The following is a 25,119-nucleotide window of genomic DNA, read 5'->3' on the forward strand; positions in this document are numbered from 1 at the left end:
CGGAACTGCCTACGCCGATCCCAGCCCTCTCCGCTAGGGTTCAGTCGAATTGTCATCACTCTGAACTGGTGCTCCGGAAGCTAAAGGTGGCCATGGTCTATGGGACCACGTGGCTAGAGACATGCGGAAAATGTTGCCTAGGTCGTATCTGCAAAGGACCAGAGTTTAGGGAGTCCACAATTTTATGTATACGTGGTTTCCGCCCAATTCCTTTTCTTGGGGTTTCTAGACAGCTGTCATTGCTACGCTTTCTTCACCCCCTAGGCCGCCTCCCGGGCTACGAGCGCTCCTCCAGCAGCAGCAGCAGCAGCGTCGGCCGGAGTGAGAAGTCTGGGAGGTGTTCTGGAGCTTTAAGGTCCCGAGCCCGCGGCGCCTTCCGGGAGCCGTAGCCCCAGGCCCCGCCCTTCGGCCCGCGCTCTCTGCACTGCGCATGTCAGCTTTGCGTTCCCCTCCCCCCGGTCAGCAACGGGCCGAGAAGCGGCGGCGGCGGTGGCGGCGGCGGCGAAGAAGGGGGCGGAGAGGAAGGAGCGCGGCGGCCGCGGCCTGGACCGCGCGTACTCTGGCGGTAGGGTTCTCTCCGCGTCGGCGGTAGTATCAGCTGCCGCTGCGGCCACAACAGCAGGTCTGTGCGAGGTGGGTCTGAGTCGGGGTCGCTACCCTTGGGGCGACTTGAGGCAACTGCGGGGCCTAGTGAAGGCCAGGGAACCGCGGCCTCGTTTAACAAAGAGTCTGTGAAGCTTCGGGGCAGCAGAGGCCCAGGGGGCCGGGAGGGGTGGGAGTGCGAGGCGGAGGCCTCCAGAGGTCCTTCCCGACCTCGTCGCTTCCACAGCTCCCGCTTCTCCCGTAACTCTCATTGTGGCCCAGTTGGCGGCTTTCCGGAGGCGGCGCCCGCCCGCCCTACTGAAAAAGGGATTTGCTGGGTGCGGGGCTCCTGGTAGGGATAGCCACAAAGAGGGTTCTGACCAAAGTCGGCAGCAGTTGGCGGATGCCAGCCTCCGAATCGGGGGGACGCGATGGGTAAAAGTTGCCCAATCGGAAGCCAGTAAAAATATAGTCAGTGATCTTCGTGCAGCCTTGAGTACATCCCTCTTGTCGCACAAAGTTTTTTTGTGGCCTATTTAAGAGCCTATCTGATGCAAGTAAATAATTTATGTGGAGTTGCAAGCACACGCACCAATGATATAAGAAGGAACTATCATGCTAGTTGAGAGTTTTGGGGAATCAGCTTTCCTCATCACCCTAGTGAAGCTTTCCCCTTTGCTCCTCACTCCTTGAGGCGGTCGTTCAATTTCCTTAGGTTGTGTATTGTGTTTTGTAAATGATGTTTTTTTTTTTTTAATGCCTATTCTCCATATGCATGCCCTCGAGCTCCCAGAGGGCAGAGGTTATGTCTTAATTCACTCTAACTTTCCAGAGTCAAGCCCAATTCTGGCACAAAGGAGGTGAGCAATATGTAGTTCATACAGAAATTAGATTTTTAGCGGCGGGGGAAAAAAAAAAAGCATGTTGCATTTTCCTTTACCTAGAAGGGACATTATATGGTTTGATCTGCAGTGCATTCAAAGAATATCTTTATTGATGTCTGCTGTGTGCCTTTTAGGTAGCAGTGTTCTGTCTGTGACCCCTGCCCTCCTGAAACTTACTTTCTAGTGGGGGAAGGAGAGATAAAACATAAATACAGAGGTTATACTGTATGTTAGAAGATGATTACTGACTTAGGTTTTTAAAAAAAAAAAAAGCTTAGAAAGAGGGATGGGGAGGTGTACTGCATTTTGAAGTAGGGTGGGCAGGGAGTATTTACAGACCAGCTGGTATTTAAGCAGAGTAGAAGGAGGTGAAGGAGTGAGCCTAGCAAGTATTAGGGTGAAGGAACTTTCCAGGCAGAGGGAAAAGCAAGTGTAAAGACCTTGAAGAGGACAATGCTGTTTTTTTTTTTTTTTTAAGAGGAATGATTAGAAGACCAGTGTGCTTTGGAGCTTTGTGAGCAAAGGAGGAGGAGTAGGAGATAAGGTCAGGAAGACCTGGGGGAGGCAGCACCAAACCAAGGAACTTTTAGGCCATTATGAGGATTTCACATTATCTCTGGAATCATCTGAGGCTTTTGAGCAGAGGAATGGTAAGAACTGACTTACGTTGTAGTTTAGTGTAATTCATGAAGGAATGATTTCTTTTTATTTTAGTTTTACCAAATTCATATTTATGTAGTCATCTTACTTTCTGTAAGAGAGGAAAGAGACACTTCCAAAATAGGCGTAACCAAAACTTACTTGAACTTGGCTTTAGAAGAAAATGAAGACATTCTTGGGTTTTGTACAGATTCTCATTAAAGAACTACCCAGTGTATAGTGTGTGAGCTGTTCTAAAGGCAGATTATTAGATAGAGTAGATGCTAATCAACTTTCACTAGAACTTTCTCCTTTTCCAGAAACATAAGTTTTAAAGTAACATGGTTTTATAATCTGTTGTTTGGTAGTGCACTATTTTTAAAGGCATTAAGATCATATCTTATTTTCCACCTTTGCCCAGAACATAAACTCTAGACCAATTTTCATCCTGATATTCTACGCTTATTCTGCCTTTGCTATTCTTCCTAGCTTTCTTCCTTAGAATGTCTTCTTCCTTCGTACTCCTCTAGTCAGCTTGCATCTTCTCTGCCTAGCCGGGTACCAGCTCTCTTACGAAGCCATCCCCACTTGTCAGCTCTTTGTGGTCTGAAGTGTCATGGGGCACTTATGTATGGGATTCCTGAGTTGAAAGAGATCAGAGTAAAGCTTGACATTCTCCATTTATCAGTGGAGAAATTGGTTTCTGGAGAGATAATGATAAATACGGCAGCTAGTACATATTGTGCACTTACTATATACCAGCCTTTGCTGTAAGTGTAATTTTGTGTATGAACTCAATACTTTACACCAGCCCTGTTAAGTAGGTGATATTCTCACCATCTTACAGGCCCAGAAAAGCCAAATATCTTCCTTGAGGTTCACATCAAGTTAGTGCCAAAGCTAGAGTTTGAACATAGCCTGGCTCTATAGTCTGTGCTACTTTACTATGCTGTTAAGATTTTCTACTAAACCATAGATAGCATTTTAGAACCATAACATTTAGAACCATTCCAAGTGGGACTTTATGTTATTTGTGATTTTTCTCCTTGGCCATGTTATAAATCTTGGGATTCTTGCATATTGAATAAACATGCATAAAGAGTACATACTGTGGAAAACAAGAGAGATAAATGAGTGCTTCTTCACCTGTGAAACCTATAACTTAGAGTTGAAGAGAGAAAATTAGAATACAAATAGTTATGATTAAATGTTGGGTGTTTTAAGACTGGAAAGGGAGTTTGAGGAGTAAGCTGCCACTTCTCTTGGGAATTTTTTTTTTTTTAAGATTTTATTTATTTATTCATGAGAGACACACAGAGAGAGGCAGAGACATAGACAGAGGGAGAAGCAGGCTCCACGTGGGGAGCCCAACGTGGGACTCAATCCTGGGAGTCCAGGATCACGTCCTGGGCCAAAGGCAGGCGCTAAACCGCTGGGCCATCCTAGGATCCCCAGGAAGTCATATTCATATCATAGTTCTAGGAGTTGGACTTCAAAGGATAGAACTTTGGTAGATAGGATTAGAGAGATTTGGTGGGGAAGGAATCTAGGTTAAGGGAAGAGCAAGAACCAAAGTGCTTGTTTTTCTTGGAACACCAGTGCATGTGGGGAAACCATGCGAGATATGAATGTGAATTGTGTAGTTTGTTGCCACCATGGAGAGTGTCATTCCATCTTGACTAACTGGAGAACTATTTAATTAAAGGGAATGACAGAATGAGAAATATGGGGCAGCAAAGTCTGGGGCCAGGATCTGAAAGAACCTGGAAGAAGGTTTTTGCTGAGTACCTGAATGCTCATCACCATTGGGTGTGGCTTTCCCTAGTTCCACAATATTAAACCAAAGGAGGTAGAAATTGATTTCCTCTTTTGCTACTTGTTTCTGGCTCACCGTTATTTTATACTTTACCACATACTCTTCTTTCTTCATACTCTTCTTCCTTAGAATGTCTTCTTCCTTTGTACTCCTCTAGTCAGCTTGCATCTTCTCTGCCTAGCCGGGTACCAGCTCTCTTACGAAGCCATCCCCACTTGTCAGCTCTTTGTGGTCTGAAGTGTCATGGGGCACTTATGTATGGGATTCCTGAGTTGAAAGAGATCAGAGTAAAGCTTGACATTCTCCATTTATCAGTGGAAGAAAACTTATGAGTTTTCTCATAAAACACATTTTCAGGGCTGCCTGGGTGGCTCAGTCATTTAAGCATCTGCCTTCTGCTCACATCATGATCTCAGGGGTCTTGGAATCAGGGAACCTGCTCCTCCCCGCTGTGAGCCCAACACGTGCTCTCCTCTCTCTCTCTCAAATGAATCAATAAAATCTTAAAAGGGGGGGGGTAAGCATTCTTAGAACAGTAGAGTTGAAGGGATACAGGGTTACTTGTCTAATGTCAAACAAATATTAGTCACTTCAGAGAGGCCTTACCTGATTTCTTTCTGTTAATAGCTTACTTTTTTCTTACCTGCCTTTATCTTTTTTTATATTGTTTTGTTTTGATAGCACTTTTACTACCTGAACTTATGATTTGGTTTTCTTTCTACTGGACCAGAGTGAACGCCCTGAGAGCTGTGGTGTGTCAGATTGCATAACTATATCCAAAGCACCTAGAACAGTGCTTGACAAAATAGGCAGGCACTCAATACATTTTTGAATTATTGGTTACTCTGGTAATGGTTGACTGGCTGGATAACAGGAACTTTATAGGAATCTATTGCTATCGGAGAGATGGAAGTGGGAAGGAGAGGTGTCCTTCATAGTATTGACACATAACAAAGTAGTTAGTGGTCAATATAGAACAATGTTAGTTATTACTAAGACCAGACTTAGGTTGTTCTCTTTAAAGGAGATGCTCACGAAATTTTGTTTATGCTTCTATTACACAGCTAATTCTTTTCAAATTAGAAATTTTTTAATTCAGTCTTTTGTAAAGAAAAAATGTCAGATTTTCACAAATATATTTGCATCTCAGAGTAGAGATTGAGGTCTAAACTGCATCATTCCTTCTTCATAAACTGGATAAAATAGCAACCTAAACACATGTGCAAATGGAATTCTAATTCTTTTATTGTTTTTAAAATATACATTAAAAATCTTAGCCCTTTTAAGTGCATAGTTAAGTGGCATTATGTCTACATTGTTGTCTTCCCATCATCTCTATAGTTTTTGCAGAACTCTTTATCTTGTAAAACTGAAGCTCTGTATTGTTATTAAACAGTAACTCTCCATTCCTCCACACCCCCAGGCCTTGGCCACCCATTCTACTTTCAGATCTTCACTGTTCTACTTCGTGTAAGTGGAATCATACTCTATTTGTCCTTTTTTTTGTTGTTGTTGTTAAGATTTATATGTTTGTGAGAGAGAGAATGCATACGCACACAAACAGGGAGAAGCAGACTCCCCACTAAGCAGGGACACACCAATGTGGGGCTCCATCCCAGGGTCCTGGGATCCTGTGACCTGAGCTGAGTCACCCAGACACCTCTCTTGTTTGTCCCATTTGATTGACATATTTCCTTAATGTGATGCCTTCAAGTTTCATTCGTGTAGCACATATCAGAATTTCATTCCTTTTTAAGGCTGAATAATGTTGATACATGTATAAATGTGTGTGTGTGTATCATATTTAGTTTATTTGCTCATCCATCAATGGACTCTTAGGTGGCTTCCATCTTTTGGCAATTGTGAATAGTCCTGCTGAGATCATGGGTTATATATCCCTGGTTTCAATTTTTTGGGGGTATATACCCAGATGTGGAATTGCTGGATCATATGGTAGTTCTGTAGTTAATTTTTTGAAGAACCACCATACTGTTTTCCACAGTAGCTGAACCATTGTATGTTCCCATGAGCATTATACAGGGTTCCAGATTCTCCACATCCTTGCAACATTTACTTTCTGTTGTGTTTTTTGTTTTGTTTTGGAGTTTTTTTTTAGGAGTCATCCTAGTGAGTGAGGAGATGTGGTTTTCAATTGTATTTCCCTAAGGATTAGTGCTGTTGAGCATCTTTTCATATGCTTATTGACCATTTATATATCTTTGGAGAATGTCTATTAAGGTAGTTTGCTTGGGGCACCTGGGTGGCTCAGTGGTTGAGCATCTGCCTTGGGCCCAGGGCGTGATCCCGGGGTCCTGTGATTCGGGGTCCTGGAATCGAGTCCCACGTCGGGCTCCCTGCATGAAGCCTGCTTCTCCCTCTGCCTGTGTCTCTGCCTCTCTCTGTGTGTCTCTCATGAATAAATAAATAAAATATGTTTTAAAAAAGGTAGTTCGCCAGTTTTTAAATTGGATTGTTTGAGGTTGTTTGTTGTTTTTAAGGTCAGTGAACTATACCTGAATGTGGAAGGCCTGCAGTGATATGACGTACACTGAAGCTAGTGAGTGTTTTCACCTTTTCTTGTCAGTGTGAGAGGTGTTTATGGAGGCAGAGGTGAAGTTTCAGAGCTGTCTGATAAGGAGTTTGTCAGCTTGGTAGGAGAGTGTTCCAGGCATATTATTATCTAAGAGAAGGCTTAGAAGCGTGCGTGCGTGCGTGCATGCGTGTGTGTAAGACTGAATAAAGGGAGCTTAGAGAAGACCCACAAATAGCAGGAATGTAGTTAATTCTTTCATATTCTATGTTTATTTCTTGATTAACTGTTTACTAGGTGTCTCCAAACAATATTTGCTTAAAGAATGCAAATAAATTTTAAGAGCCTAAATGGGGGGGAGTCATCCTTTTTTTTTTTTTTTTTTTTTAACGTATAACCATAGAGATTAATTAGGTTGATGTTTGTTGCATGTTATATCAGCTGTAATCCTTCAAACCTTATGATGGTTAAGGATCTGTAGCCATACACCTATGTCGTATAGCCTACATAGTCTAATAAAAAGGATTATTGTCAAGAGTAAGGAATTAATGGTACATTGGGAGGCTGGATCATAAGGTTTGTAATAGTGGAAGATAATGGGTTTCACAAATACTGGGGTGAATTTTGGAGAGCCTGAATGCATGATATTTACTCATCCAGCAAAAAATTTTTGAGTACTACACTCCCATTAGGCTCTAAGGATACAGTGCTGGACAGAACAAGCAAAGTCCCTGCCCTCATGGAGGTAACATTCTAGTCAGTGCAGTATTGGCCTTACTAGAAGCAGTAAATTAGGGGAAATGGGCATTGTGTTCTAGATTAATTAGTGAAAGGCTTGGACTGAGGTGTTCAATCTTTTGGTTGACCCACATCTCAGAATTTAAAAACAAAACAAAACAAAACAAAAAAAAGAGATGATACTGCATAGTTTGCATCCTGTGTCTTAAAGCCGTTAAGTGACTTACCCGCTTAAAATCACACTACCTGCCTATTTGTAGCAGAAGTCAGATTTCTTTTTTTTTTTTAAAGAGTTTATTTTTTTATTCATGAGAGACACAAAGAAAGAGAGAGGCACAGACACAGACAGAGGGAGAAGCAGGCTCCATGCAGGGAGCCTGACGTGGGACTCCATCCCGGGTCTCCAGGATCATACCCTGGGCTGAAGGTGGCGCTAAACCACTGAGCCACCTGGGCTGCCCAGAAGTCAGATTTTTAACACTAAATATATGATGTGTTGCTTTTGTAATTTGAACCCTTTGATTTCAATAGGACTGATTTGTGTCTGTGCCCATCTTTTTCTCCTATCCGATATCTTGTGTCTTCAGGTCTCCTCCTTAGGAGCTCATTCTTAGGATTTTCCTGTCTTCTTACATCTTTAGTTTTTATATCTTTGTTGGCTTTTCCCCTTTAGCATACAAACATGCTTATGTTTCTTAACAAACAAAACCCTTCTAGTTAGCACTTCACTCTTTCCTTCTTCTATAAAGCTTAGGAAGTAATCTGTACCCCTCTTGACCTAGTCTTAACTGTCTACCACTTACCAGTCACTCCTCACCCCTGCCCCTGCTGTTCCATTGAAACCCCTGCCCTGTTGACTCCTGGTTGTATATCCAACAGAGGCCTTTTATGTTCTGTTCTTCTGGCTTCTCTTTAGTTTTTAACATTGGACTTTACTTTCCACGTGTAAAACGTCTCTCACCTTCTGTGCCACTATTCTCCATGTCCTCTCTCCTTCCTCTCCTCAGGTTGCCATGTGAACTTCTCTTCCCTGCGCATTCCTAACTATTGACCCCCAACATTTGTCTGCCCCTTTTCTCACTCTCTGCTAGCTTATCTAGCCCAGTAACTTCAAGTGCAAATATGTTATATCAAATCATAGCTCCATCACAGACTGTTCCTGCACTTACAGACCCAACTTGGCACTTTTCTTAGCTCTTCATTCCATGTTCTCACCTGTTCATCTGCACCCTGCCTGTCTTTCTGAACATGTGTCCTACAACTTTCCTAGATATCCTACTGAACTCTAGCTCCATGGCACTATTTGCAGTTCTCTGTGGTGGTACTTACAGTTTCCTCAGTCTTTTTTTTTTAGTTTCCTCAGTCTTAAATGACCTCCTCTCACACTTCTACCTTGTTTCAGATTTTTAAATCAAACACCAGTGTTGTCTCCAGAAAAACTGTGTCTTCTCCCTCGCTCATCCTGGGTTGGGTACCCCTTTCCTGAGCCACCGATGAATGCATTTCGTGCAGGACCTCTGCTACAGCATATCACATTGGTTTTTTTTCAGTTGGTTAAAACCAGACCATGAACCCCATTAGAATGAGACTGTGTTTTTCATATATAAATGCCCAGCACCTAATATACTCTCTGACATTAAACAAGCTTTCAGCAAATGATTGAAAGTTTTCCTGCTAGGAGATTGTTCATGTGATTCTTAAGATCTACCCAAACCTAAAGGGTGTTTTTCCCTTTTCCCTCGCTCCTTTGACTACCTTCTGATTTCTATGGCGCATTTATTTTATATACACTAGGGAAAAAATGAGGTTAAAATTCAGATCCACCATTTTTGTTGTTTAGGAATAGCTCTTGTAAAGCCAGGTTCACACGTTGGTTAAATAATATTATCAAATGCTAAAATTTTCGTGCTTGTAAACATTCTTCCTAAGTCTCATCTCATTAGAATCATGTGGATTCTCCTTAAGGGATTTTTGAAGAGATGGTCTAAATTAAATTCAAGCAAAGTAGTACTTATTAAGTACTTACTTCAGCCACATGTAACTTGTATGGAAGGTCCATAATAACAGTTCAAACAAAATCTATAAGGTATGTATGGGGAGAGGCATAGAACCAGAAAAGTAGAGCATGTTGTTCATGGTCTTTTCAACAATGTCATAGTAGAAGCAGCTTTAGAAACTCTTTCCCATATTGGCTTCAGAGTCCATTATAAAGATCTTAATTTTTCTTACTAATGATAAACCTTAATACAAGGAAGAAAGTAAAAGCGAAATAGCTGCTATTAACATTTTGGTAAACAGCCCTCCAGCTTTCTCTATATATGTAACCATGCTTTTATATTGAATTATGATAAATAAGTTAATCATACTACCCACCTTGTTTTATGCCCTTCTTATTTTACTCTGTGTGTATTGGACACTTTTCCTAATTTTAAATAGTAGTTAAAAATTTATATTCCTTTTGGTTAAGCAATCGGATTTTGAAAATTAATCCTAAAGAAATAATTACAGGTATGCATGATGATACAGCTATGTGGTATGTTTCACAACATTATAAAACAGTAGTGGAGAGGGGTGGCTGAGTGGCTTATTAGTCAGTTGAGCTCCTGACTCTTTATTTCTGCTCAGGTCATGATCTCAGGGTCCCCCATGTTAGGCTCTGGGTTCAATGTGGAGTTCTGCTTGAGATTTTCTCTCCCTCTGCCCCTACCCCCACTTGTGCTCTCTCTAGTGCTCTAGAATTAAAAAGAAAAAAAGCAGTAAGGATGCCTGGGTGCTCAGTGGTTGAGTGTCTGCCTTCCGCTCAGGGAGTGATCCTGGAGTCCCGGGATCAAGTCCCACATCAGGCTCCCTCCCTGCAAGGGGCCTGTTTCTGCCTATGTCTCTGCCTCTCTCTATGTCTCTCATGAATAAATAAATAAAATCTTAAAAAAAAAAAAAACAGTAGTGGAGAAATGTATTCATTGACATTGAAAGATATTCATAGTATGTATCATTAAATGAAGAAATAGATAACTAGGGGATCCCTGGGTGGCTCAGCGGTTTAGCGCCTGCCTCTGGCTCAGGGCATGATCCTGGAGACCTGGGATCGAGTCCTGCGTTGGGCTCCCTGCGTGGAGCCTGCTTCTCCCTCTGCTTCTCTCTCCCTCTCTCTGTATATCTCATGAATGAATAAATAAAATCTTAAAAAAAAAATAGATAACGAAAACAAAAAATATTGTGTGTGTATGTATATACATAGTGTAGAAAAATAGCGAAAGATACCAAAATTATATATAGGAGAGGAATTTCAAATAGTTTTAAATCTTGTTCCTTTTTGCTTTCTGATCTTTCTGCTTTTCTATAAAACTTAGATAGCTTATATCATCATTAAAAAAAGGTTTTTTGGAGCCAAGACTACTAAGATAATATAGTATTGTTTTTAAACTGATTTGATCAATGCTCAGGAAATTTCTTTGTAATTCTTAACCATAAGCTGAGTACTTCAGGCAACGGTGAATCCTTTTTTCTTCCTGGCTTGTGTTCTAGTGGGCATTGCCCAGTAAATGCATGGTTCATGGGTACCCTTCAGAGATAATTACATAGATACTTTCTACAAATAACTGATTTTCCAAGTTTTGATTCTTTCATTCTTCCAAATATCATTACCAAAGGATAATCTTTCATTTTGGCTGTTTCGCTGGTAGCACCTCGCTCTCTGACAGCAAACACTACATTATATTGTGATTATAGGTTGTTTCTGTTTTTTTGTTTTTTGAGGATTTTTTTTTTGTCATCTATTTTCTTGGTAAACTATAATATAAACTCCTTGAGGATAAATATTAAGAGATTAAGTCTTTTCATCTTGGTATTTTTTAGTTGTCTAACAAGCCAGCACATATCAGATCCTGAAAATATTTGTTGTCTTGTGAGTATTTTTGGCAGCTTGAAGATGTTAAATTAGTGGTCAAATCCTTTTGAAGGAGGCAATATTAAAATACTACACTCCTGTTTAGATTATGATCCCAAAAATAAATAACACTTTCTTTAGTGTTTTTAGAAAATGTGATTTTTTGGGGAGGATTGGCATATCACATAGCTGAAGTACAAAGTTAAGTAGCTTTTGGTTTTTCATTTTTAAGGGTTTTATTTTTAAGATTTATTTATTTATTTTAGAGAGCGAGCACATGTGAGCATGGGGAGGGCAGAGGAAGAGAGAGAGAAAAATCCTCAAGCAGACTACACTGAGTGCAGAAGCCCAAAGCAGGCTCAATCCCAGGACCTTGAGATTTTGCATGACCTGAAGTGAAACCAAGAATCAGGTGCTCGACCTACTAAGGTGCCCCTAAAATTAAATAGTTTTAATTGACAGGAAAATATTTAAAATGAAGTGTAGGTAGAAGTTGGAAGAGACCTAAAAATCAGTAGGCTATTTTAAAGTTAAATTTATTATTAGTGTATTTTGTTCCTAACAGATCAGTCATTGACATCATCATGAACTGGAATAAAGGTGGCCCTGGCACCAAGAGGGGATTTGGCTTTGGAGGTTTTGCCATTAGTGCTGGAAAGAAGGAGGAACCCAAGCTCCCACAACAGTCCCACAGTGCCTTTGGGGCAACCAGCTCTTCTTCCGGTTTTGGAAAGTCAGCTCCACCACAGCTCCCTTCTTTCTACAAAATTGGATCTAAACGGGCCAACTTTGATGAAGAAAATGCGTAAGTCATAATCTTGGTAGTTTAGCAGAGGTTCGGCTTTGAGATAGTCATGGTCTCAACAATAATTGAGGTAAAGAAACCATTTGTTTCCCAAATAATAATGACTTCTTTAATGGCTTATCTCACTGAATTGCATTGTTCCTAATAAGTTAAATTGTTGAGTTTACTCATTTGTAAGGAACATAATGCTTGTGTGCTTTCTTACATCTTTCTTGTTCCATAAAGACTTGAGGCTATTGAAACCTAAACATGGCTGAAGAGTTTTAAATAATTCATGTGGTTTTGATGGCCTTTCTGGAAGTCTTTTATTAACCCCATGTAGTTGTTTTGTGACGCAGGCAGTTGTCAAACTGGTAGAGACACTATTTGTCTCAACACCCAAGTTTTAAAACTATTATGTTGTAAAATCTTATGTGTGAGAAAAATCTACTTGGATTTTTGCCCAGAGTTCTCAGGAAGCCTGTTTACCAATTACCTTTTTAAACCTGATTTTCTGATAAGAGTTGTTATAGAAAGCTAGGGTTTGAGGTTTGAGCTCTTAATTCCTATAGATGGTAATGTCTTTCTTTGCTGAGTATGAAGAAATCTATTTCTTCTATTTCCAACTTGGTTGTGACAAATTGAGTTGGGTTGTTGTAAAGAACTCAAGATGGGGCACACAGTGGCATTTTTAAAGGCTTGTGTGTTGCAGGGATTAAATACAGAGGTAGATGTTTAAGGTTTGGCAAGGTCAAGGATCACTACCAATTCAGGGATACTTTTTCATTAGTTAAATGAAACCTATATAAATGAGTATGTATGTGTATGAAGCATCTAACAGTTGTTAGAGCTTTTAAAATAATTCCTGTGAAGACCTAAAATGCTTTAAAATGTTAAGCTGCGGTTGTTATTTATTTAATATTTAGTTATGTTACTATTTTATTTAATTTTGATGTAAGGTCTAAACAGTTTTTTGTTTTGTTTAAGTTTATAAAGAGCTATATAGAATGATACTTTTTCCAGACTTTGAGGTTGTCTTTTCTGAATACTTGAGTACAGAGAATGATTTTAGATAGAGCATTTATTTGTAACTCTTTTCTGTCAGTTCTCAGAAAGTAGCCCAGAACTTCTGAAGAAAGCTTCTAGCCTTCTGAATATATTGCTTAAATTTGTTTAAGGATTATAAAGAAAAAACTAGATTTTTACTATTTGTACATATATACCATTTTATAGACATATATTTATACCATTATATATACATGTATACCAGTAATTTTTCCATAGCATATACTCTTTAACGTTTGTTATATCTGTTCAACAGTAATATACTAAATTTTTACTGAAAACTCATCCCTTTTAATAGAACTGGAAATATGATTTGAATAGACAGTATTGAAATGAGAAAATCTACTGTGCCTGTTTTTTTTTTTTTTTTCAATATTAGAATATTACATGTATTTTTTTTTATCTGTTTTTGGTATCAGGGTAATGCTGACCTCATATTACATGTATTAAACAATAATAGGTCATTTGTCAAAGCCTGGAGATCTCTAATTTAACATGTTTAGTTCAGATCCCTTAATAGTAACATATATATATACCATAATAAAAATTTCTGTTAAATGAAGGATTCACTGACCCCAATTAAACATTCACTTTACCAGTTACACGTCTTAATTTTCAAAGATATGTGTGTGTGTGTGTGTGTGTGTGTATATATATATATATATATATATATGTTTTAATTTCTAGCTATTTTGAAGATGAGGAAGAAGACTCTAGCAATGTTGATTTGCCTTATATTCCTGCTGAAAACTCACCTACCCGCCAACAGTTCCATTCCAAGCCAGCAGATTCTGATAGCGATGACGATCCCTTGGAGGCATTCATGGCTGAAGTGGAGGCAAGTATTAAGGCTGTTTTGTTAAATTTCAGCAATTAGAAATAGATCAAATTAACCTAGCTCTTCAGTCATTCAGAATTTGTTTCTTGGCCCTCTTTTGGAGAATTTTGCTCTCATACTCTACAGTTTCTTAGATCTACATCCACACACCGTATGGCATTTTCAGAGCTGATCAATGCCTAGAAGTTTGAACTCTGTCCCTTGAACAAGGGTGGCTCCAGATTTGTGTGTGTGTGTTGTTTTAGTATTTCTTTGTCTAAAATAGAATAAGTATTATCTCCTTCATTCTAGCTTTAAAGGCAAGTAAACTTCTAAGAAACTTGCTAAAATGATGCATTCTGTACTTTTAGTGTTTGTTTATTATTATCAACATTACCAGCATCCACGACCTCCCTGTAGAAATGGAAACTTGCAACCATTTTGTTCTTAAAACTCTTCTTGCTAGGTTTTTGCGATTTTGCGTTTTGTCCTTTCCCCCATCTCTCTGACTTTTGTATTTATTTACCTTTTACTATGAAAAATTTCAGTCAAACACACATAGAGAATAATAAAATGGCTCCCATGTACCCTTCACCTTGCTTTATCAATTAACAATTTTTGCCTAATCTTGTGTTTTCTGGCCTTTCTTCCTTCTCTTAAATTATTTTTAAGTAAATCTCAGGCATATCATTTCATCCATTAGTATGTCTGTATCTCTATAAGGTAATATTTAGAAAACATAACTACCATATCATTGTACCAAAAAAATTCATTATATATCTCTCTGGACTGTTTCTCTTACTCCTATGATCCTCTTCCAATTTCTCAGATAGGTTGATTCTTACAGTTCTCTATATTGATTTGCTATTTTCACTCTATACATTCTTAACCACCGCATCCACTTCTGAAACTTCTATGTGAATAAACTCATGCATTTAGTCCAACAACCTCTCTTTGGTTTCAGTTCTTCTTTTCTAATTCACATTGGCCATTTTTACATGGACAGTGTATCACTGGCATCTTTTCTTCTTCAACTAGATCTGTTTTTGTCTGACATAGTCCTCTTAATGCCAGATGATCAAACATGTTCATGACTTACTTCATTTAGTCTTAGGATAACAATGGGGGATTGGGAGGAAAAAAATACATGGAAATACAATTTTTTAACTAGTAAGAAAACTGAACCCTATGGGAATTCAAATCTCTTGCATCAAATCCCATTGGTACCATGTGGCACAGCTGGGACCCTGATGCTTCTGTCATGGTAGTCCTGAGAACCTAGCTCTTTGTAGTACATCAGGCTACATTTCCTCTTATTTAGCAAGCTCTGCCAGTCTTTTTTTTTTTTTTTTTTTTTTAAAGATCTTAATTATTTGAGAGAGAGAGAGAGAGCACAGAGGGTAAATGAGAGAAGCATACTCCCTGCTGAGCAGAGAGCCCAACACAGGACTCCATCCCAGGACACTGAGATCATGACCTGAGCTGAAGGCAGACCCTTAACTGACTGAGCCACCCAGGCACCCTAGTCAATCTTTATAGCATTTTTTTGCATCTGTTTCTTCGTTTCTGTTTCCACTATAGTCAGCCTGCTTTACACTTAAATTAACTCTTGCCTGGTATAAATTTTCTCCCTGCCTTAGACTCTGTGCTCTCCTATTTATGTGGTATACAGAAACAGTAATTAGGCTAAAGCATGTTGTTTATGTCATTCCTCTTGCTCAAAAACTGCTTATGAAGTAAAGGCCTTCCAGATTTCTTCCAGATTTCTCAGTAACTTATAACCTAAAGTCTTCAGCCACATCTCATCTCAAAGGAGGAAAAGAAAGAATCCAATATAGATGTTTTTGTTTGGCCCAAATACTGCTTTTTAAACATGTGAGCCAGAATTTTTAAGATGAGGTTTTGTTTAAAAGTTCAGTCTTGGGATCCCTGGGTGGCGCAGCGGTTTGGCGCCTGCCTTTGGCCCAGGGCGCGATCCTGGAGACCCGGGATCGAATCCCACGTCGGGCTCCCGGTGCATGGAGCCTGCTTCTCCCTCTGCCTGTGTCTCTGCCTCTCTCTCTCTCTCTGTGTGTGACTATCATAAATAAATAGAAATTTAAAAAAAAAAAATTAAAAAAAAAAATAAAAGTTCAGTCTTGAAAAGTGGACACTTAGGCAAGACTAAGCATGTACTCTTACAAGACGAAAACAGTTTAGTGCTGAGCAAATGGCTGGCTGCTTTAGGAGATATAGGGCTTGCTTTTTCTAGTTCACCTTGGTTCCTGAAGTCTGTCCCTCTCATTGAGGCTACCCGTTAGAACCATTTATCGTCACTCATGTTTAGTTTTCTTACAGTGGAGAAATATTTTTCTGAGCTTAGGTGTCTTACAAAATACCAGAAAATAAAAGACTCAGGGCCACGTGATATAGGAAAAATTAAGCATTCCTTCTTATTAAAGTGCAAGCAAAGCACGTGTCTATATATCAAAAGAAAACAATTTTCTTCTCCTGGTTTACTTCCTTAATTGTCAGGTTGGTACCCATTACTCTGTTTCCCATCTATGATTTAGAATAACTCAGACTGTTTGCCTCTTAAAGCATATGCACTTTATAGGTAGCAAAGCCAGAATTCAGCTCCAAATCCCATATTCTTTCTGCTGTGTCATTCCATATCTGAGTTCTTGTAGCACTGTATTTTTGGGATAACACCAGGACTATTCAGAACTTTCATGTGCTTTGTGACGTGGTAGTGATTTAAGTATGTTAAGTTATTCTGCAAGTAAATGCAATAAATGTTTTGTCATGTTTGAAGTGTCTTACATATATCTTTTTTCCCTTCTTCTTGAGATATAGACATTTCCCAAAGGGCTGTTTCTCTTTATATCTTGCAGTCCCTAGGGATGAATACGAAAAAAATCATTTCTTGATATTCTCGGTTTAAATTCAGATTTAATTTTTAGTAATGCAACTTGGTGTCACCCTTTTTGAGTGGGAGTAGCTAAGAATGGCCCAGATTCTCCTGCTTGGCATTTCAAGTACTTGAAGCTGTAGGAGGGTAAATCTTTTTGATACAGTGTCATTCTTCAGGGTGTTTTTTTGATATAGTATCCAAAGGAGTTTTGTGGATTTTAGGACAGAGAGAATGGATATTGTCTGATCTTGGAGAGAGTGTTATTGCCACAATACTGTATTAATCCTGGATCTCAGGTATATTCTTTACTAAAAAAGTGTTTTTCTCTAGTGTTTGAACTCAAGATGAAGACCTATTTTTAGCTAGTGTTTCAAAAGAAGATTTATTTATGTAGGCTTAAAAAATAGGTGCTATGTTTCTGACCCATTCCTTATGTTACACTGCTTATGTCATCTTCACTTTAGTTGTAGTCTTGAGTATATCATGTATCTGGCTCAATTTCTTGAAAAGTAAGTTTGCTTATAATACTTGATTTTAAAATAACTCAGGAACATTGGATTAGGTAGAAGACCGGACCATGCCAGATTATAGTTAGTGACTTTTTTTTTTAAATAAAAGAAATCAGAAAGCTCATGTTGCTTTATAACAAGACCATGCAGGATATGTTTAACCTTGGAAAAATTACTTAATTCTTCTAACCGTGATTTTCACATGGATAAAACAAAGAGATTAGTGATTTTTAACTTGCTATGTATAGCAATTACCTTTGGAAAATACATCCATTTAACTCCACCCCCAAGAATCTTGACTTAGTAGATTTTTTTTTTTTTAATTTTTTAATTTATGATAGAGAGAGAGGCAGAGACATAGGCAGAGGGAGAAGCAGGCTCCATGCACCGGGAGCCCGATGTGGGATTCGATCCCGGGTCTCCAGGATCGCACCCTAGGCCAAAGGCAGGCGCCAAACTGCTGCTTCACCCAGGGTTCCCTTGACTTAGTAGATTTAAAACAGTGTTTTTCAACCTCAGGAGTTTTGACATTTGGGGTTTCATAAATGTGGGAGCTGTCCTGTGCATTGTAGGATGTTTAGCAGCATCTGTGGCTTTTACACACTAGATACTGGTATCAAGCCCCTCCTGCCCCTCCGAAGCAATCAGAAACATCTCCAGACGTTGCCAAATGTCCACTGGGGACAAAATCATCCCTGGTTGAGAGCAGTCTCCAAAGTCAGATCCAGAAATTTGCAGGTTTTTTTTAACTAGCCCCGTTGATAGTTTGATGTTAATGGTCTTAAGCTATGCTTTGAGAAAGGCTAGTTTGCCAGAGTGTAAGACAGCCCTTTACAGCCATAATTAATTTTTTTAAAGTGACCAGTTAAAGCTTTTTTTTTAAATTTTCCATGTATGGCAAATATTGTAGCTAAAAATCATGCAATCCCCATATAGACAAGTTTTTAGAACATTTAGGCATTTCTCTTTGAAAAAATAAGTGTCAAAATACAATTTGATTGCGTCAAGATACAATTGTCAAAATGCATACCTAAAGCTGTGATGGCAGTTGTTCGAATCTAAGAATTCTTTATAAAGAAATTACCCTTTTAATGTGTTTAGTGGATATGATTCCATATGGCCTTTTGTTTTCATTAGGATCAGGCAGCAAGAGACATGAAGAGGCTTGAAGAAAAGGACAAGGAAAGAAAAAACGTAAAGTAAGTTGTTTTCTTCTCCCTCACAAAGGTTACATGAAAAATGTTAAAATATTACAAAGCTTATTCCCCCCAAGTTTATAGAGAAAAATTAAAATACACAAATGTCTTGACTTGAAGTTACCCTTGTATCTTATAAGAGAGATGGCAAAAGTTGTTGCATTTGTAATACCTTTTTTTTAGTAGAGTAGTATTTAGTATTTCATTATAAATAGTTTTTAGTAGACAGGGGAATGAGTTACGGGGAATGAGTGGGAGTTAAGAGAGCATAATTATTTAAATTGGGGCTCCTTGTTCTGAGTTTGTCCCATAATTAATGCAAAATAAGTTAATGACTATAGATTATGAGGAATAATGGTGATTTATCATTAAAAAAGTATGTTATTGATAAATAATGTAACCTGGTTTATTTAAGGAGTGATACGCTTTAGCAGCTAATCAGAACTTGAAATACTTTATTTTCTGAGAAAGAGAAGAATTCTGTTTCCCTTGCTGAACACACTCCTCTTAAGTCTTCGGTACCAGGCACAGTAGGCATGGTTGGACTTCTACTCTGCTTGTCAATCAGTGCCTCAGGCCCTCTGCTAGGTTCCTGTGCCATAAGAAGGTTCAGCCCTCTCTTTGGCGTTTACTGTTGTATCCTCTTCCAACTTTCCTGCACTGGGGATGTTGCTTGCCTTGAGAACAGCAAGTGCTCTAGATTAGGCAGAAAGTCTGTTTAGAAACAGATGATTGTGGGAAGTAAACAACCATACTTTCTGTAGCTCCTGAGAGATGCTGCAAGTGGCGATGGCCCCCTTCTCCACATGAACTGCTTAGGAGTTTTAGTCCCAAATTTATAAGAGTTGAGGTAGTTTTCCTTTGTCCCCAAGGATTTTGGCTGAATCCAGTTACTCCAGGGCTAGAAACTCTGGGGATGTCAAGAAAATTGTGACATTCTTTTTAGTATATACCAAAAGAGGGCTTTTTTTTTTTTTTTTTTCTTAATATAAAATGCCGTTTTCTTTTTAAAACGCATTTCACAGCCACGTGGTGTTTGTCTTATGGGATTGACAAGGTTAGGATCCTTGGGTATCTTCAAAGGTTTTACTCCTTATATTCTCGTTAGTAATTGATGTTTCTAGGGGAAACATCATCCCATTCAAAAGAGCAAAGTGCAGCTTAGAGTGAAGCCACGCCTATATGATGGATGGATAGTTTACAGTGTGCTTATTGCTGCTTTGTTATTGTTAGTGTTGAGAGTTCCTGTGCTGTACGGAATTCAACACTAATCTGCTATAAGTATGGAGCTGGGTATGTGGAACATTTGCAGGGAAGTTTGTTTCTCCGCTTGTTTTTCCAGGGGTATTCGAGATGACATTGAAGAGGAAGATGACCAAGTGAGTTCCTATGCAGTATTTCTATCTTTTATTTTTACCCCACAAAGTCTATACTGGGGACAAGCTAGAGCTTGCCTTCACTGAAATGGCCATTCCTGACATTCAGCAGGGAATGTCATTTGACTTGCTCCTTTTCTACGTATATGACCAATTGGTAATAGAAAAATTCACATAGCTTTCCCCCATGTTGAAGATGGAACTTTTGATCAACTATGACATCAAAAACAAATATGAGCTTTATTCAGTTGATTTTTTTTTTCAAATTAATGTTTATGCTGCTAAATCAAGAAGTAGTGTGGGATCTCCTGGTGGCCTCTAGCAACATCTAACTTCTACCTCTTTCTAAGGGTTCTGTTTGTGATTCTTGTATTTCAAGATGGAACATTAATTTAACGATTGTCCTTTTAGTATTTTTTTCCCCATTGTTCAGTTGTGGGATGGTGAGAAGGGAACCAGAATGAGCAGTAGCCCTTTCCAGTTTGTGACCCATTTAATCAGTGTCAACTTCCAAACTTGGATTGGTAAATCCACAGCACGTGTTCACAGCTCTGGGCAGGGTAGGTAGACACCCCACCCCAGGAAGGCTGTGGGACAGACAGATTTGTAAGTCTTCTTGTTAAAGAAGTTAAATCATTGTGTAGTACTAACTGCCTCATTCATCTCTTTGATTGTCCCTCTGAATACTGCTATTGTTAAAGGTATCATTGCTAGTAAAAATCTTGCCTTACTTGGTAGGTACTTAAACTCTGCAATCATCTGGTACACTGTGTGCACTAATTACAGGAGCAGAAATGTTCTTAGTTGTATTTGGATATGATTATGTTCTTGTGCTTTCCTGCAGGAAGCTTATTTTCGATACATGGCAGAGAACCCAACTGCTGGTGTGGTTCAGGAGGAAGAAGAAGATAATTTGGAATATGATAGTGATGGAAATCCAATTGCACCTTCCAAAAAAATCATTGATCCTCTTCCTCCAATTGATCATTCAGAGGTATGGTGTTTCTTGCTGAATTTGATTCTTATTTGAAAAGCTGATGGTTCTCTTCAGCTTTAATATTTGGGTTTTCTCAATATCTGAGTAATCCTGATTCATACTCCTTATGTCATGAAAATATTTGTTCTTTGATATCTTCTCATCTCTGCTAAGTGGTTGAGTCAGGAAGTGAGGCTTTATAGCTTATGTTGTTGTTAAAGACACAGCTAAATCGCTTGCTCCCATTTGATTTTAGGCTAAGAATTTTTTCCAAGCATTTGTACTTCTTTTTCAGACTGTCCTTTACCTTTCAAAATGGGCCCTTGGGCCTGCATTTGTTTTTTTAATTGCTGTAAATCTTTATTGTTTCTCTCAGATCTGGGACAGATGAGAGGCTGTTCCTTCAATGTGTGGAGCCAGGAATTACAGTTTCCTTAAGTCAGGAAAAGAGAATGAGGATATCAGTATACCCACTTAGAAAAAAAATTGGTGTTTCATCCAGGTTAAATGTCAGACTAGATCTTCCAGGCCTTCGTAAATCTAGATCTAGGACAGTGGTTCTCTCAAAGTGTGGTCCCATGGACTCCTACAAGGATCTTTTCAGGGAGAATGCAAAGTCAAAAGAATTTTCATAATGATGCCAGCATCATTTGTCTTTTCCAACACATCAGCATTTGCATCAATGACTAAAAAAGCACTGGTAGGTAGCACTTCCGAGACCTTAGCACGAAGAATCAAGGTAGTGTTACCAGCTCTTCTAGTAGTTGTTATATTCTTCTCTGCCACACCATCACAGTTAGAAAAAAAAAAAAAATCCAGCTTCATTTAAGAATATCCTTGATGGAACAGTAAAAATTGTGATTTATTAAATCTTGTGTTAAATTCTTTTTATTCCAACTGACAAAATGAGGACAAGTGAAGCATTTCTGTTGCATGCCAAAATAGGATAGGTGTCTCTAGGAAAAACATGTAAACATTTGAGTTATAAGCTGAACTAGCTGCTTTGTATGTGTGTGTGTGTGTGTGTGTGTGTGTGTAACACCATTTTCATTTGAGAAAATGAATGACTTGTCAAGGGACACAATTGTGAAACTGTTTATTGCCAATGATAGAAATTCAAGCTTTCAAACAAAAATTAGAATTTGGGAAACTTCTATTTGCCATATGGAATTTAACAGCTTTCCAGTACCTGAAGTCTGTTATAATGAAATTGATGGCAATAAACAAGTATTATTTCTCTTTGTATGATCAAATGTTTTGCCTGGTGAACGATCTGCATACTACCTCAGTGAACCAATATTTTCAAGTAGCCAATGCATGATTTTACAAAATCGTGCATGAGTAAAGGCTTCATGCAAAGTACATGCTAGACCCATGGATTATAATATAACTGTGTGAAAAGATCATTGATATGGTGTCAGATGATACAAGGAAAATACCTTTTAAGAAGTGACCACTTGTCAAGTCTCAGTGTACTATCAAAGGAGTAAAAATCCACAGGAATTTGAAAAGGCTACTAAAAATAAATACTCTCTTCCCTAGTCTAATGACATACCTTCGTGAGGCCAGATGTTCTTCTTAGGTTTCAATCAAAGCAATATATCAAAACAATTTGAATATAATAGGGACCAGTTTCTTTTCAGTCAGACTTTAAGAGATTTGTGAAGATGTAAAACAAAGCTATGACTTCTTTTTAAATTAAAGCTTTTATGTTAAAGTATAATGGTGTGTTATTTTTAAGTGAATAAATTTAAGTGTAAAGGGCACCTGAGACTGAAAGTTTGAGATCTACTGGTCTAGACTAGAGTATGGATTATATTCAATTTTTTAAATGTTTCCTTTTGCACAGATGCTACCAAATAATGCCTTGGTATTTTACATGTGGCAAATGAAACTAAATATGTGAAACTGATGTGGGAGGAAGCATCCATGATAAAGGATGAAAATCTAATAAGGAAAAACACATAAGTACTTGAAATAATCATCTAATAAGATGTTTGAGATAACTTGACGAAGCTCTCAAACCTCATCATCATGTTGGGGTATCCCACAGTTGTCCTCATATTAGTGTGGGCAATCTGCCAGGAGAGACCCGAAGTAAGGAAAGGAGAACCCTTCTGCCTCTGAGTAGCTTTCTTCACATTCATTTCATGTATTCATATATTCATTATTTTATTCATTTCATACATATATACAAAAATTATATATTTGTATAATTTGTGAACAAAGACAATTCTGCCCTCATGGAGCTTCCATTCTGAAAAAGAAGAAAACTGAAGAAAAATTCTGTTACACTTTAGTGCAGTGTGGTGGGGAACATCAAAAAATTTCTGCCTATTAGTAGTGCTAAAGGGGAACTTCTAAAACTTTCTTACTTTTTTGTTTATAATACCATAGAAAGATAATTTTAGGCTGTATCTAGAGTTAATGTAATTTTATTGTAGACCTGTTATGTGGTTAAAGAGAATCATTTAACCAAATTCATAAGTAGTGATATGCTTATTATAGTCTCAGTATAGTAAATTATAAAAAGAGTAGCAGGAATGACTTCTTCCTTCTTTGGAATTGGAAGTGCTTAGCCACACATTTTTTAAAAGTTATGTAGAGAGTTTGATGTTTTTAAAAAGAATAGAAATCCCTCTAAAGGCAGAGCTCTCCTCAAAGGAATTATTAGACATGTTTTTAAATGCTAGAGCTAGGTGTGAGTAGCTTATTCCTAATAAGCATATTTCAGTGTCTATAGTTGGAAAGTCTTTTAAAATACTTGTCCTCTGAGGCCTTTAGCTTTGTAAGAGATTCCTTAGTCTGTATCAAGGTGATTCAAATCTGAGGTATCCTTCAGGAGTCTCTTTAGGAAGTAGATTGGTGTTTATATTGAAAATGGAAATAGGAAAGATGTTATCTGTACATTTGGGAGGTGTGTCATGAATAAGTGAATTCCTTTGTCCTTTCTAGCTGGTTAAGGCTTTACTTATGTAATATGTATAAAAGGTTATTTTGCATTAAAATCAAACTTACAGGATTGACTCTTGAATTCTAGACTAACTTTGAATAATTGGACCTGCAGATTGACTATCCACCATTTGAAAAAAATTTTTACAATGAGCATGAAGAGATAACCAACCTCACCCCTCAGCAGCTAATAGATCTCCGTCATAAGCTTAATCTTCGGGTAAGTCAACCATTAAGCCAAATATTCTTATATTAATGTTAATCAGTCCTGGGTTAGTATTGCTTATCCAAACTAAAATAACCTTCTTTTCTAATGGTCCTTGGACTGCCTTTTATTGAATAATAACTATATCCTTTTGGGCTTCTATGTCTTGATTTTATTGTTTTAGTCTTCAGCTATTTCAGGATAGGATTGTTTTTTTCTTTAATGCAACACACATGAATGCTGTATGTTTTCAGTTGATTTTGTATCTTGTGTTGGAATAAGAAGTTACTGTGACCTTAAAATAAATCAAGTATTTCTGCAGTGAGTACAGTGTGCTAGGAATGAAGGATGAGAGTCCCCATCGCCAGGAAGAAGAGACAGAATTTTTTTTTTTTTTTTTTTTTTTTTTTTTTTATTTTATGATAGTCACAGAGAGAGACAGAGAGGCAGAGACACAGGCGGAGGAAGAAGCAGGCTCCATGCACCGGGAGCCTGATGTGGGATTCGATCCCGGGTCTCCAGGATCGCGCCCTGGGCCAAAGGCAGGCGCCAAACCGCTGCGCCACTGAGGGATCCCGAAGAGACAGAATTAATAGATGAAAACAATGTGTGTAGTCTTAGAATATTTTAAAATTAAGACCTACTTCTCAAATTATATGTAGCATAATTTTTTTCTAGTTAATACCTTCTTAAAATATGCACTGATTTCAGAATAATAGTTTTCAACTGTCTGCCAAAAAATTCTGGGTTTCCCATTGGCCACATTGTTTAAGTGTACTACTAGGGATTAGTTAAGTGAAACACAGAGATAATATGGTAATATCTACTCTAGTGGGAACAGCTTTCTGACCTATGTCTGCCTTGCCAATTTCTGCGTGCTGTTTGAACTTGTTTTCTGAGAGAGGATATGTGCATGTGCATGCGTTGTCTATTTTCCAAGGATAATTCCCCCCTCCCCCCAAGAAAACCCCTTTTAAGTGAAATCTTGATTAGATATAATCAGTATTAGAAGCATTGCCGAGTTATTACTGTTGGAGTCAACACCGAGGTTATAAGCCCCATTCTTCACCTGGGTACAGTTTGAACAATGTTCAACAGTGGCTGGACCATCATTAAGTGAGACACTAACTCTTCAGGCAGAATTGAAAATGGAGACAGTAGATTGTAACCAGTGTATAGACACATCTTGTTTGGAGTTCCTTTGTACATCTCATTTTATTTCAAGAGTACATTGTATTTTTTTCTATCAATCTGGCTAATAGGCAAATGGC

General features: G+C 38.4%; 1 protein-coding gene across 5 annotated transcripts in view; it reads left to right on the top strand.

The window, feature by feature from the left end:
- The first annotated feature begins 44 nt into the window (after positions 1-44).
- The window catches only part of DDX42 (DEAD-box helicase 42), a 37,576-nt gene continuing 12,501 nt past the window's right edge, over positions 45-25,119 (top strand). The window contains exons 1-7 of one of the 5 annotated variants that reach the window (XM_041727038.1): positions 45-622; positions 11,641-11,880; positions 13,612-13,762; positions 18,281-18,342; positions 19,682-19,718; positions 20,560-20,709; positions 23,759-23,863. In XM_041727038.1, the coding sequence (XP_041582972.1) occupies positions 11,660-11,880; positions 13,612-13,762; positions 18,281-18,342; positions 19,682-19,718; positions 20,560-20,709; positions 23,759-23,863 (726 nt within the window). In that variant the 5' untranslated portion in view covers positions 45-622; positions 11,641-11,659. Of the gene's footprint in view, positions 634-1,970; positions 2,117-5,367; positions 5,392-11,640; positions 11,881-13,611; positions 13,763-18,280; positions 18,343-19,681; positions 19,719-20,559; positions 20,710-23,758; positions 23,864-25,119 lie in introns of those variants that run through there. The other 4 variants (XM_041727037.1, XM_041727039.1, XM_041727036.1 and 1 more) reach the window with 4 other exon arrangements.

Source organism: Vulpes lagopus, chromosome 12 (genome assembly GCF_018345385.1).
Source record: "Vulpes lagopus strain Blue_001 chromosome 12, ASM1834538v1, whole genome shotgun sequence".
In the NCBI taxonomy this organism is placed as follows: domain Eukaryota; kingdom Metazoa; phylum Chordata; class Mammalia; order Carnivora; family Canidae; genus Vulpes; species Vulpes lagopus.